Here is a 12896-nt window from a genome sequence, read left to right as displayed (position 1 = left end):
ATTTTGTCTCATACAGCATATGGAAACCCAGACTAGGGAACTTTATGTTTATCTTTAATCGAGTCAAGGGCTTTGGTAACCCCTGAGCAAGGTACCCAACTCCCGTAAGTCAAAATCTCTGTCAAATCAAACATGTGGACCACCTGCTGTGGCGCCCCCTCGAGAAGAAGCAGCCAAAAGACAAACATCAGGAACACTGTCTATCACTGGGTGTGTGGACACGCCCCCCCAGCGTCTCAGAACAGAGAGTGTGGCTGAATTTGACTATAAGAGTGAGCGTAATTTGAGTGTATCCGTCTCGAGGCAGTTCAGTACAACCTTCTTTAAAGAGCAATGAAACACTTCAGATCACACAGTTTGTGTTTGATCTTGTTCTCTTTGTTTTGCCCTGAGACATGAATAAGTGAGAACTGACGGAAAAAAAATAAATGTGCGTGACATCTTTCATCACGCCCGACGTACAAACAAATCAACACGGAGGAAGAAAATAATAAAGGTGCCTTTGATGTGATCGTATGACCGGCCATCGTGACAGACACGAGCGACAGAGGACGACGTGTGTGTGTGTGTGTGTGTGTGTGAGGCCAAAATAAAACAAGAGTGAATGTCAGATCGAATGTCACAACTGGTCTAATAACAGGAGCTGGTTTGTTTGGCAGAGAAGCCTCATCTCCTTTAAACTGATAATAATTATCACTTTTACTCCATTAAACGAGTTAAAAAAACTGCTCTTTTTAAACTTTTCTGTGAGGCTGACATCAGATCTTAGACGTAGCTGAGGTGAAGGACAAGAGTGAGAGGCAGTAATTCAACATTACAGATACTAACTGTCATAAAAGACCAGGAACAAACAAGTAAACACAGAAACATCTGCATTGAAATACAGATTTAAGTCCATGGAAGATCAAACGCCATATAAGATTATAAGAGAATCAAGCAAAATCCAACTAAATATAAACAAATATCATTGTAAAGCATGTGAAAATTTTTCTTTTTTAATCATGCCAACCATCAACAGCAGAGATCGCATGATCTCAACACAAGAAACCAGTTCATTTAGTACTAAAAGTGGTCATAGATATGGGAATTTTTATATATTTTACATTAAATCAATCCAATTACCAGCACAGTTATGTCATAAGACGAGTAAAAATATAAAATCACATCATTTGTGAGCCGACAGCTGGAAAAACCTGTGTTAAGCCACATTTAGAAAGTTTTTGTACATGTTTACAGTCGTGGACACCGTCGGCCCGAGGCATAAGCGAAAATCGAGATATCTTACGATACCTTTATATATCTAAATACTTTAAATACTAAGTTATTTGGTTTAATTATGTAGTAATTTCAGCTTAGGGGCCTCGTAAAAGCTTGGTCCGGCCCTGGTCATCATAGAGACGTAGACGTTTCTAAAAACACAACAGAGAACAGAACTGAACTGGCCTTAAGTGTTAATGTGGCCACATGCACACAGACTGAAATAACACTGCACCACTGAGGTGAACCACTATAGCCTGGCATTTATAACATCCACAGGATTCATGTCAGCTGCTTGAATAAGTGGGAGGAGGAGGAGGAGGAGGAAGAGGAGGAGGAGTGTGAGACTGAGAGGGGGAGGGAGGACGAGTCAGAGGAGAACGAAAGAGAAAGAAAAACAACAATATCAACAGAGAACAAGACAAACGGGAAACTGTCCTGGGTAGCAATTCAAGATATCTAACAATGAGGTGTTTGTGCTGTGTGGAACACACACTTAAAGACAGGATTCTATAACTTTTACCTGCAGTTTATCGCAAAAATTGCCATTTTTTTATTTACATGATAAGCGTGCAAAGCGTAAAAATCGCCATGATGGAAACCAAATTACAAACTGGACAAGTTCCTGTTGAGTTTAGGCCATGGTCCCGATGGACTTTTTCGTTCGTCGCGGGCTATTACAAGTTCCCGCCAAGTTTCTGGAAATTCAGTGCAACTTAATTTTGGCTTGGTCCATCCACGTTTCACGCTAGAGCTGCCCTGGTGCAACACTGTCGCCAGACCTCCATGCCAAGTTTCCAGAGTTTTTATGCACGTTAACCCTCTCAAAAATGACCGTAAATCCACAGATTTAACCTAATAATAATCTGATTATAAATCACAGTATGAGAGCAGGACCAGGAAGCCTGCAACAGTTTCCCTGACTCAAAGTCACAAGTCTCTCCGCTCGGCTCTGATTGCAGCAACGCATACATCACACAGCGCTATGGAAAAAGTCCAGGGAAGTGGACGAGGAGGAGGAGGAGGAAGCAGCAGCTTCACATACTTTATACGAGTATCTATGTCATGTTCACACCTGAGAGCAACACGAGTGACATCAAGACGACTCTTTAAGCACAGGGATTTCCTCTTTCCTCCAACACATGAACAAACACCTTTTGTCATGATTTTCTGACATTTAATGGAGCAAACGATCACTTGATTAACTGAGCAGATGAATCGATTATGAAAATAATCGTTAGTTGCAGCTCTAGATTACAGACGGCGTTCCAAATTATTCCCAAACCGGACATGCACCGAAAACCTGGGGATGGGAATCGATGGTCAAAATCCAATACAATCCAAAAATCCCATATATCTCATGCTTCACTCAGCACAGACTGTAAAAAATGTAAATAAAAAGTCATGTTTGTGGCTGTTTATTTCCTCTCTTTTGGGAGAACAATATTTGTGACACAGTCGGGAGAATGAAGTCTTTGAAATGACCCGTTAACAGCTTTCATACGTTCATAAATGGTCTCAAAATGAGTGATAATTGGAATAATATCGGTATCTGTAGATAGTTGAGTTTTTGAGTCCAAGTGGAGAAAGTTAAATGTCAAAAAGTCAAGTGCAACAAGACTTCTGCTTGTTTTATTGTTGGCTTCCTGTGTGTTCAGTGTAATCTGGACATGATCAGATGACCAAAGATGGATGACGTTAATACCAATACCAGGTCTGAACAAGGTCCTAAAATGACTCAACGAGCTAAAATCTGATTTCCAGACCTGGGACAAACCAAACCTTCCAACAGTTTGTCGGTGTCGCTGTAAACAAACACCTGGGAAAACCACAATAACCACATTCCCTGCACCTTCAGCCGACATGTCTGACATCTCTGCCTCTCTCCTCCTCCTCATTATTATCGTGACTTTCTCATCACTGTCACTCACTCTTTTAAAAATGATTTAAAGGGCGTCCTTTTCAAAATCTTTGTGTGAACGTGGGCGATAAATCAATACACGGTGCGTGTGTGGTTGAACCTGTCGCTCGCTGCGTTCACAGACACACCCTAGAGTATGATAACAAAACAGGGGAGAGGTTGATTCTGTTTTCAACACAACACAACACAACACACACATGTGTTTTGGGACACATGCAGACTTTTAGTGAGTCCATTTTAACAGGAGCCATGGCAACTTTGGCGTTATTTGTCCCTACGGTCGTCCAGAAAATCATTACATCATTACATTCACCACCTCCCGACATCAATGCCACAAGGTCACATTAATAATACACCTATATTATACAGTTCTTACAATCTTTTATCTCACTTTTTTAGCAAATATCAATCCTCAAATCCAAATTGTTTTTTCGATTTACCCCCTTTTATAGCCAACATCTTACTATTATTATTATTATTTTTTATACATCATCAACCCTTTAAAGTGGAACTATGCTGGATTTTAACCCTAATTTAACAGCTTCTGAGTCACTGTGATGGTTAAATGTCTTTGTTTTTTAGATTGGGGGTCCCCCCTACACTGCCCCCTACTGTCTTTTCGTGGGAAAACCAAGAACAGGGCCCTTGAACCGGCTTCCTCGGTATCAGGAGGTTTCACAAGAAACACAAAGTTCTGCTTTAAGCTAACATCTAAAGTTTGTAGGTTAATAAACAGGGGAATTAGATGGTTCTCCATAACGTGGAGTAAGTGTAAAAAAAAAAAACATTTGTATAAATTTCCCCAAACATATGGAACAATGAACAATAAGTGCTGGTTTAACATGCAACGATATTCAGGATTTTCACAGAAAGATGGAGAGTTTTTTCCTTCAGTGAAGCATTAAACTCTCAGCTAACAGCAGTGCAAATAAGGTCACTCCTGCACAGGCGTTGGTTACAGTAACTATCCAGTTTTTCCTGAACAGGCTGGTTAGCAGTCAGCTGCTCGAGTTAGCCACTAGTCAAACCAGGTCATGCCGCCTGCATACAGGTTTAACTGCACTTATACTCAATCGATATCATAAAAGCAACGAACGAGTTTAGAAAGATGTACTCCACTCTCATAAAGCAGTAGCACAAATGCCTCGACATAGAAAAGACTAAAATAAGAACAGTGCCGGGGGAAAATACCACACACAACTGCACAAGTAGAACTAGAGGAAACTGTACTGTGAGAGTACTCGCAGCAGAAATCTAGTTACAGTAGATAAACAATGAGGTGGAGTGAGAGCCTGCAAGATTCAACATGTCGTGTCCCATAATAAAGAATATTATTAAGCAATAAAAGGCCAAATATTCAACATATTAATAGTTTTATAGTCTGAATTCATATGAGAGAAACGGTGTTTCTGAACAAAAAGGCCTGGAAATAAAACTAAAACAAAATATTGTTATTAAACATTTACCAGGGTCTTTGAATGCATCTCGTTAGTTGCTCCTGTTTAAATGGGTTTTCCAGTCTCGAAGACCATTCAATGCAGTTTTGCTCCGTAACCATTCATCGGAACATCGGAATGAAACCCTCGACATTTCACCTGAAAGACCACCAGCACTCCCACCTGAACCACCCACGACCCAATTTACCCACATTAGGGAATTAGCCTTCAGACGCTAAGCTGTTAGCTACAGCCTTGATATTACACCAGTGCCATTGTGCCACAGTGATTCTTGTTGGGTTCATTTGTGAAAGGCGAGTTTCCAACAAATTTTGCATAAAAACTGTCGATTTTGACAGATTTTGCCACTGTCAACACAACATGAACACGCTAATAAATAATCTATAAATCATTAGGAAAACCTAATTTTAATGGCTGCAGATTAACAATTAATTAGCGACAATGACTATGACAATAGATGACATTATTCAAGTGCCACTTAAAGCGTGACATCACAAACACAGTGAGCATGACAAAGACTATTTGATGTGATTGTTGTTCTGTGATATCACTGCTGGTACATCACGGGTCGTAACACACGGTGACAGCAGAGAATGTATCAGAGAATGTTGTGAAGCTGCTGGGCTTCAAAAATAGCAGCAGGGAGAGAACACGTGTGTTCATCTGCTCTCAGATCAGCTCACCACAGATGAACCAATCCTTCAGGGAAGAAACCCAGGACTTTTTTAATAAACGCTGATAACCAGCAACGCGACAGGGGAGAGAGGGGGTGTGTGTGTGTGTGACACAGCACAGCAGTGAGATTACAGATGCTTCTACAAAGTGCAGACACACTTTTGAAAGTATTAAAAGTCGCTCGTACTCACCGACATGCAGTAAAGTGGGTTATTGTTGAAGAAGGAAGATGCACGTCCAGACAACAGCGATCTCTGAGGAGGAAGAGGAAGCTCCTGCTCTGTAGTGGTTTGGTTTGTGGAGGTGAAACGTGAAGCAGCAGCAGCAGCAGGAGGAGCAGGAAAGGCCGCGACTGTCACCGGAGAAGCCAGAGCCATACTGGGTACAAGCCAAAAAAGAAAAAAAGAAACTCACTGAAAAACTAAATATAGAAAGCAGTCAGGGTTCAACACACATGCCCCCCCCCCCCTCCAGTTTGGCACTGACCGCTGTCACCTGAAGATCCAGAGCTCCAACAAGTCACTGTGCAGTGACCTTGAAGCTCGAAAATCAGAACCTAAGACCCTGAATGCAACACTGGTGATCTTCAGTCATTCATTCATTCATTTATTCATTCATAAACACTGACATGAATCAGAGAACATGTACTGTACTCTTTGGTGGGGTGGGCAACTTTATTTTCCAGATCACAACTTAAAGCATCGACCGATATCAGTCCAAATTAGGGCTGCGACTAACATTTATTTTCATTATCCAAAAATCTGATGATTATCTTCACTTAAAAATGTCAGAAAATGTTGATAATTGCTCCCTTCACCTGGATCATCAGGAAGGCTGGCTCCGTCCTGGGGGTCCAGCTGGATTCTTTGGTGGTGTGTCTGAGAGGAGGATGCTGTGTAAACTGCACAGTATCCTGGACAACAACTCTCACCCTCTCCACCAGCTGCTGACTTCGAGCAGAAGCACCTTCAGCAACAGACTCATTCTCCCCCGGTGTAACACAGAACGCCAGAGGAAGTCTTTTCTTCCTGTGGCCATCAGGCTGTTTAATTTAGCTACTTCTGGCCGATTAGGAACAGTGGAGACACTGTGTCCTGATCCAAAATGTCACTTTACCCATATCACTTCATCACTTTACTTTGTTTGCACTATGCTGTTATCATTAGTCACCTTATCACTGTTTATCACTTTCAACATTTGCTCACCATATTTAGTTTTACTTATTTTATTTCCGTGCGTACTGCTGTATATTATGTATACCTACGTTGACTGGGATTCTTTTATTATTCTTTTTGTGGCATTGTTGCATTTAAGTTACTGTTGTAAGTTACTGTTGTTTGTCTTTTTCCTTCTGTTTGGCACTTTGTTGCATTTGTCTTATTTGTTTATTTTACTTTATTTTTTGTTTAATTTAATTTAATTTTATGTATCTTTTAACTCTTGTACATCTCCACTTTTACCTCCCAATTGTTGCACAATAATTTCCCTCGGGATAAATAAAGCATCTTGAATCTTGAATCTTAAATCTTATAAGATGATGTTCACAAACTGTTCTTGTTTTGTTCACATACACAAACTCAAAAATTATTCAGTTTTTAATGAAGCAAAGAAACCAGAAATTATTCACATTTAAGAAGCTGAACAATCATAAAACATGTACTGTACATACTGTACATGTACAAAAAAGAAGATCAATTCAATGGGACCGTACCTATGTTCCCCGGGTCCTATGTTCCCAGGGTCCTATGTTCCCCGCTTTGTATGTGACCGGGGAACATAGGACCCTTTCTCTAACCCTAACCCTACCCTTTTCCAAAAAAGGTCCTATGTTCCCCACTTTGTATGTGACAGGGGAACATAGGACCTTTTTTGGAAAAACGGGGAACATAGGACCCGGGGAACATAGGTACGACCCCAATTCAATTACAGCCTTTGCAATTGATTTCAAAATGATTCCAATATACAATGAAAATAAACAGACTATGTGTAATAGGGTAAAAGGTTGTTTCAAATACATAATATATATAAAGAAATTATAATAATAAAAAATATTTCACACTCACCAACATAGTTTTCTGTTGCTGTAGTTAATCTGCGTGAGTCTTTCAGTCATCTTTAACACGTCTGGTCGTTCTCCCCTGGTTATGATTGTTATTCTCTGTAAATCCTGTGAAAATCCCACTGAAACACTCATAATAAAAATATATTCAGTTTCAAAGTCATTTATATCACATTCTTTTCCCAAAAATAATGCCTAGTTTGACTGCTTTACTATGTGCAATTAAACAGGTGTACCCAATAAAGTGACAATGCGTAGCTTGAATGTACTGCAGCTCGGTCAATGTTACTGTCATGTGTTAGCTAGGCTTTAAAAAAAAATACATTTATTTTTATGATGGCAACTTAACAATAATAACAGCTAAAATCATAAAATACACTTGTTAATTCCCCCCCGAAGACGAACGGTTAGCTGTGAACACGCTAACATGAACGATTGTGTCATTTAACTGCATTGAAATCAGTCAAGAGTGACGCTAGCTAGTAGCGAAACATTAGCTAGCTAGCTAGCTTGTTAACGTCTCAAACTTCTTTGACACAAACCCGAAGAAGTACATTAAACTGAAACCAGGATTATGTGTGAAACAACATTATTGTATACATTATGCGACATTGTGTTAGTGCCGCCAACAACAACAACAACAACAAAATGCAGTATTAGTTTGTTACGTCACCAAACGTCGTTGACGTCGTCGCCATTATTCAAATTTCGCGGCCGTTTGATTCGCTGCGCGTGCACATTGTTTTCAATGACGCAATACATCGATATTCTGTAAATAATAATAATTATGGTAAAAGCGAGGCAAAAATGTGTCATTTAGCCGTGTAAATGTGTACGGAGCCCGGGTAGAGTCATGGTGGTTAATATTTTAAACCGAACTTTTACGTTTTCGAGCTATATTTCGCTATCCTTTGCGTTCTGTCAGAAAATATTACCCACCATGACCCTACCCGAGCTCCGTAGATATATATTAATGTGACTGACAGTTTAATATTTCCAGTAATTGCTGTTTTGTTTCAAATTTATAGCCAAAAAAAATCTATAAATTCATTAAACCGTACCAGTAAATAAAATTAGGCAAGAATATTACGATAAATTCCTGCTACATAACAAATAAGTTAATTGTAAAACCGGTTAAATGGAAATGTATGTATTATTTAATGTAAACACACTACATCACTAAGGTTTCATGATCAATCTCATTATTATTATTAAGAATATTTTAGTCTATAGGTGGTTGAAACATATTAATACGTCTGACAGGTGTGTGATTTATGTGCGACTTTGTAGCGATTCTCATCATTATTATTCATTAAAAGAAAGGTGACACCCAAATATGAGAAGTATGTTCAACGCTTTCATTCAATAAAACAAGTCCAAACACAAAGGCACTAAAAAAAAACAAAAAACGCTTAAAGCGACTGTTGTCATTATTGTGACGTGGAGCGCGTTTTTAAAATGTGCAATAAATGAATTAATAATGTAGTTTTTTCCCCCTAGTGGATGGTTACAATAAATTAGATAATTCTATTAGAGTTATATAATGTAGGAAGAACACATGCTCCTATATATAAACTTTAAAGTAAAATCTGAAGAGGTTTTAAGGTTAAAAAGAAAAGCTGCAGCAATGCTGTTGTGGATAAGAGTCAATACTAAAAGTGAACAGCAGAGGTCAGCACAACATCATGGTATAAACTCACCTGAAGGTTGTGCTTTGTTGTGTTTAAACTCCTGTTTTCACCTGAAAATCAAACAAAAACAAGACTCACGACAAACAACTTTTAATTTAATTAAAAAGAAAAAAATGTTCCCAAAAATAACTGATTATTTCACAGTATTTTATAGCTTTGTTTTGTTTTGTTTGTACGACTCGTCACTGCGTCCAAGGCTGTGCAATAATTAAAAAACTATATTATTTCAACAAAGGTTCAATTATACAGTATATCCGTTTAAAGTTGTTTTTTTTTAATTGGGCCTAAAGTGTTAAAAAGTGATGAAAAATAAAGTTCTATGAGTCACCGTCACCTGCATGAAGATCATGTTAAACTGTCAGAAGCTCAAGAACATGCTGAGCTGAGGTTTTCCAGATCCGTCCACTGCTGCTGCTGCTGCTCGTGTTGGACTGAGACGCTTTCTGATGCTTCTCGCTTGTATTTCCTCACGCAAAACTGCACACGATTGCATTTTACAGCCTCAGAAACGAGCTCCACGGTCACGTCCTCGTAATTTCTTTACCTGTGGGACATAACGGGCAGAAATATGTGGGATTTTCTTATTAAAAGTTTAAAACTTTAGAAAAAATGAAGAAACTGTCTCACTATTTGGCAAACGTCCTGTCACAGTAACCTCACTTTGCATGTTGGCAGGAATAAAACTCATCCTAATCTTGTTAAACTGTCAAGAGTATCTAATCCCGCGTACAAGTACCAGATTACGTTAAAATCGGCTGAGTTTTAACTTAATATTTGGGACTTTCTTATTAAAACTTTATAAAAATGAAGAAACTGTCTCGCTATTTGGCAAACGTCCTATCACTGTAACCTCAGTTTGTTCGCTCGGCCATGTTGGCAGGAAAAAAAACTCATCCTAATCTTGTTAAGATGTCACTGTTACTTTTAAACTGACCCCAAATCCGAAATCTGGATCAGATCCAGATGAAACTTAGTCTGATAGTAGAGTATCTAATCCCGCGTACAAGTACCAGATTACGTTAAAATCGGCTGAGTTTTAACTAAATATTTGGGACTTTCTTATTAAAACTTTATAATAATGAAGAAACTGTCTCACTGTGACCTCAGTTTGCGCACTCATCCACATCCTAATCTCGTTAAACTGTCACTGTAGCATTCCCGAATCTGGATCAGATCCAGATTAAAGTCAGCGTGATAGTACAGTGTCTGATCCTGCGTACACTATGCTATGCTAATTTAATTTGACGACGCTATAAATATCACGTGACTCTCAGTTTTCTCGCTCGGCCATGTTGGCAGGAAAAACTCAACCTGATCTGTTACTTTTAAACCGACCCCCAATGCGTAATCTGGATCAGATCCAGATGAAATTTAGTCTGATAATAGAGTGTCTGATCCCGCGTACACGTACCAGATTACGTTAAAATCGGATGAGTTTTGACGGAGATATGTATAGTTCTTGTTGTTTTACTGTTTTGGGATTTCTTGAAAACGCGATAATTTTGAGACGTCATCAGTCCGTAGATTGTTACCAAATCTGAATGGAAACATTGTTAGGTGATCATCTGCACATCACAAAATAATCTGAGTGATCCGTCAAAAAACAACAAAAACTGCAGACAGGAAGTTGCTAAGAGAAAAACACGTCCATGAAAACATTACAACCGCTAAAAAGAATATATCATTAAACTGCAGATAACTCCACAAAAGCCAGATTACAGGAATGCTCTTTGCTGGATTACACGTGTCATCATCATAATCCTATCATTCTTCTCCTTCCATGCACATTTTTCCATGAAAGCCTCCACTCGTGTGATTTTCTCTGCTGCTGCTGGATCTGTCTTTTCTAATCTCACTTTAATTCCTCGGCCTCAACTTTCAACATCTCAAGATTAATTTCCTGAGCTACATGAGATCAGTTCTGCTCCGTCGACTCCACGTCGCCCCCCGGGGGATTTTCACCACAAAGGTAATTACTTGATGAGATGCTTACTCACCTGGATCTTCTCCTTCCTCCTCCTGTCACTGCACAGACAGCTGCTCCTCCTCCTCCTCCTCCTCCTCCTAAAATGCTTTAAAACACTTTAATATCATTACTGTTTACATGAAATAACTTAATTTTATAATCAGCATCAAGGAATAAACTAAACACGGTTGAGGTCAAAAAGTTGTTGTAGGGAATAAATGAGAGTTGAGGCTTTTTTGAAGTGTGGTTGTATGAGGTAGTCTCTTCTGTGAGCGCCCCCTGCAGTTAGAACTCACCTCATAAACCAAAGTCTAAGATATCTTAATTAGAAACTGAAGTTTGTAAACCACTCACTCTCCCACACCAAAGCCCATAGAGAAAATCAGTGATTTTAGCTCACAGGGACACAGGAGCTGCTGGTCCTCTGCTGCCTCGTGTGGTCACTTTGTGTCACTGAGGTCAATATGAACAGAAAATTTCAAAAGCCGAATTTGACAAAATAAGACATTGTAAGTTAGTGATGGAGGCAGCAGTGGATCAACAACTCCTGTGAACTCCTGTGTGCTGTGATGTTAAAATCACTGGTTTACTCTATGGGCTTTGGTGTGGGAGAGTGAGTGGTTTATAAACTTCAGTTTACACAAGGAAAAGTGAGATAAAGTGAATGGAAACTTACATTTTATTAAATGTGTCTTTTGTTACAGGCCTAAAATGTGTGTTTTATTGTTTAAGACTAAGGTATCTTAACCACTCACTCTCCCACACCAAAGCCCATAGAGAAAACATCACAGCACACAGGAGTTCACAGGAGTTGTTGATCCACTGCTGCCTCCATCACTAAGTTCAAACATCTTATTTTGTCAATTCGGCTTCTGAAAATCTTTGTTCAGAGTTACCTCGTTGACACAAAGTGACCACACGAGGCAGCAGCAGACCAGCAGCTCCTGTGTCCCTGTGAGCTAAAATCACTGATTTTCTCTATGGGCTTCGGTGTGGGAGAGTGAGTGGTTCACAAACTTCAGTTTCCTGTTGTTAAACTCTGTCTAACAGTTAAAGATAAAGATGTTCTTAAAGACATCATAGACTTAAAATGACTGTGTGTGAGTTCTTCATATATGACATAAAATATCTCATCATCACTTTAAGTGTAAATAAGTTTCAGATGGACTGAAATAAAGTAAGAAAACAGCGTTAAAGAGCAGGATCTGGAGAGTGAAGTGATTAAAATGTGCATGTGTGAACAGGAGCTGGGATGAGTGACAGGCCACACACACACACACACACACACACACACACACACACACACACACACACACACACACACAGTTGTTGTTCATCTTCTTTTTCCGTGTGGATGAACGTGAACAAAAGCACTGACTCTTCTTCTAATCAGGCTAATGGAGATGAACAGAGACAGGTAAGGGAGGCCTCTGGAGGAGGAGGAGACATGGAGGTGAGGAGGAGACAAGGAGGTGAGGAGGAGACATGGAGGTGAGGACGTCGCCTTAAGAGGTTGAGGAGGAGGAGACAGTGACAGTTTCTGTGGTTCATGAGAGATGTTTAACGCCATCACAAGACAAACTCTGAGCTGAAGACGCTGAAGCTGCTGCTGTGACACAGTCCCTGGATCCTCGTGTCCTTTTCATGACTCAGCACATTTAAACACCACAGTGTTTGACTGAGAGACGACAGGTTTCCTCACTGACAGCTGACGTGATGAAGACGTGGTGAGTGAATTCATGCTGTTGTTATTTCTTACTTCATGTATAAACTCTACAGTCTTCTCTATTTTTTATAATATTAAACGCTCAATAGAAAGGATTTTATACACTCACTCATTTACATTCTTACACTCTCACTCACTCACTCA

General features: G+C 39.5%; 2 protein-coding genes across 2 annotated transcripts in view; one reads left to right on the top strand and one right to left on the bottom strand.

The window, feature by feature from the left end:
* LOC310929333 (nesprin-2-like) overlaps positions 1 to 5606 on the bottom strand; it is a gene marked incomplete at its 3' end in the record, with an annotated part of 31447 nt that extends 25841 nt beyond the window's left edge. Inside the window, exon 1 of the mRNA XM_083892055.1 lies at positions 5502 to 5606. The remainder of the gene's footprint in view (positions 1 to 5501) is intronic.
* A 6817-nt stretch (positions 5607 to 12423) lies between these two features.
* gphb5 (glycoprotein hormone subunit beta 5) overlaps positions 12424 to 12896 on the top strand; it is a gene marked incomplete at both ends in the record, with an annotated part of 2322 nt that continues 1849 nt past the window's right edge. The window contains one exon of the mRNA XM_083892054.1: positions 12424 to 12443. Within this exon, the coding sequence (XP_083748180.1) occupies positions 12424 to 12443 (20 nt within the window). The remainder of the gene's footprint in view (positions 12444 to 12896) is intronic.

This window comes from Microchirus variegatus (genome assembly GCF_963457635.1).
Source record: "Microchirus variegatus genome assembly, chromosome: 7".
In the NCBI taxonomy this organism is placed as follows: domain Eukaryota; kingdom Metazoa; phylum Chordata; class Actinopteri; order Pleuronectiformes; family Soleidae; genus Microchirus; species Microchirus variegatus.
This window is presented reverse-complemented; position numbering and strand designations above follow the sequence as displayed.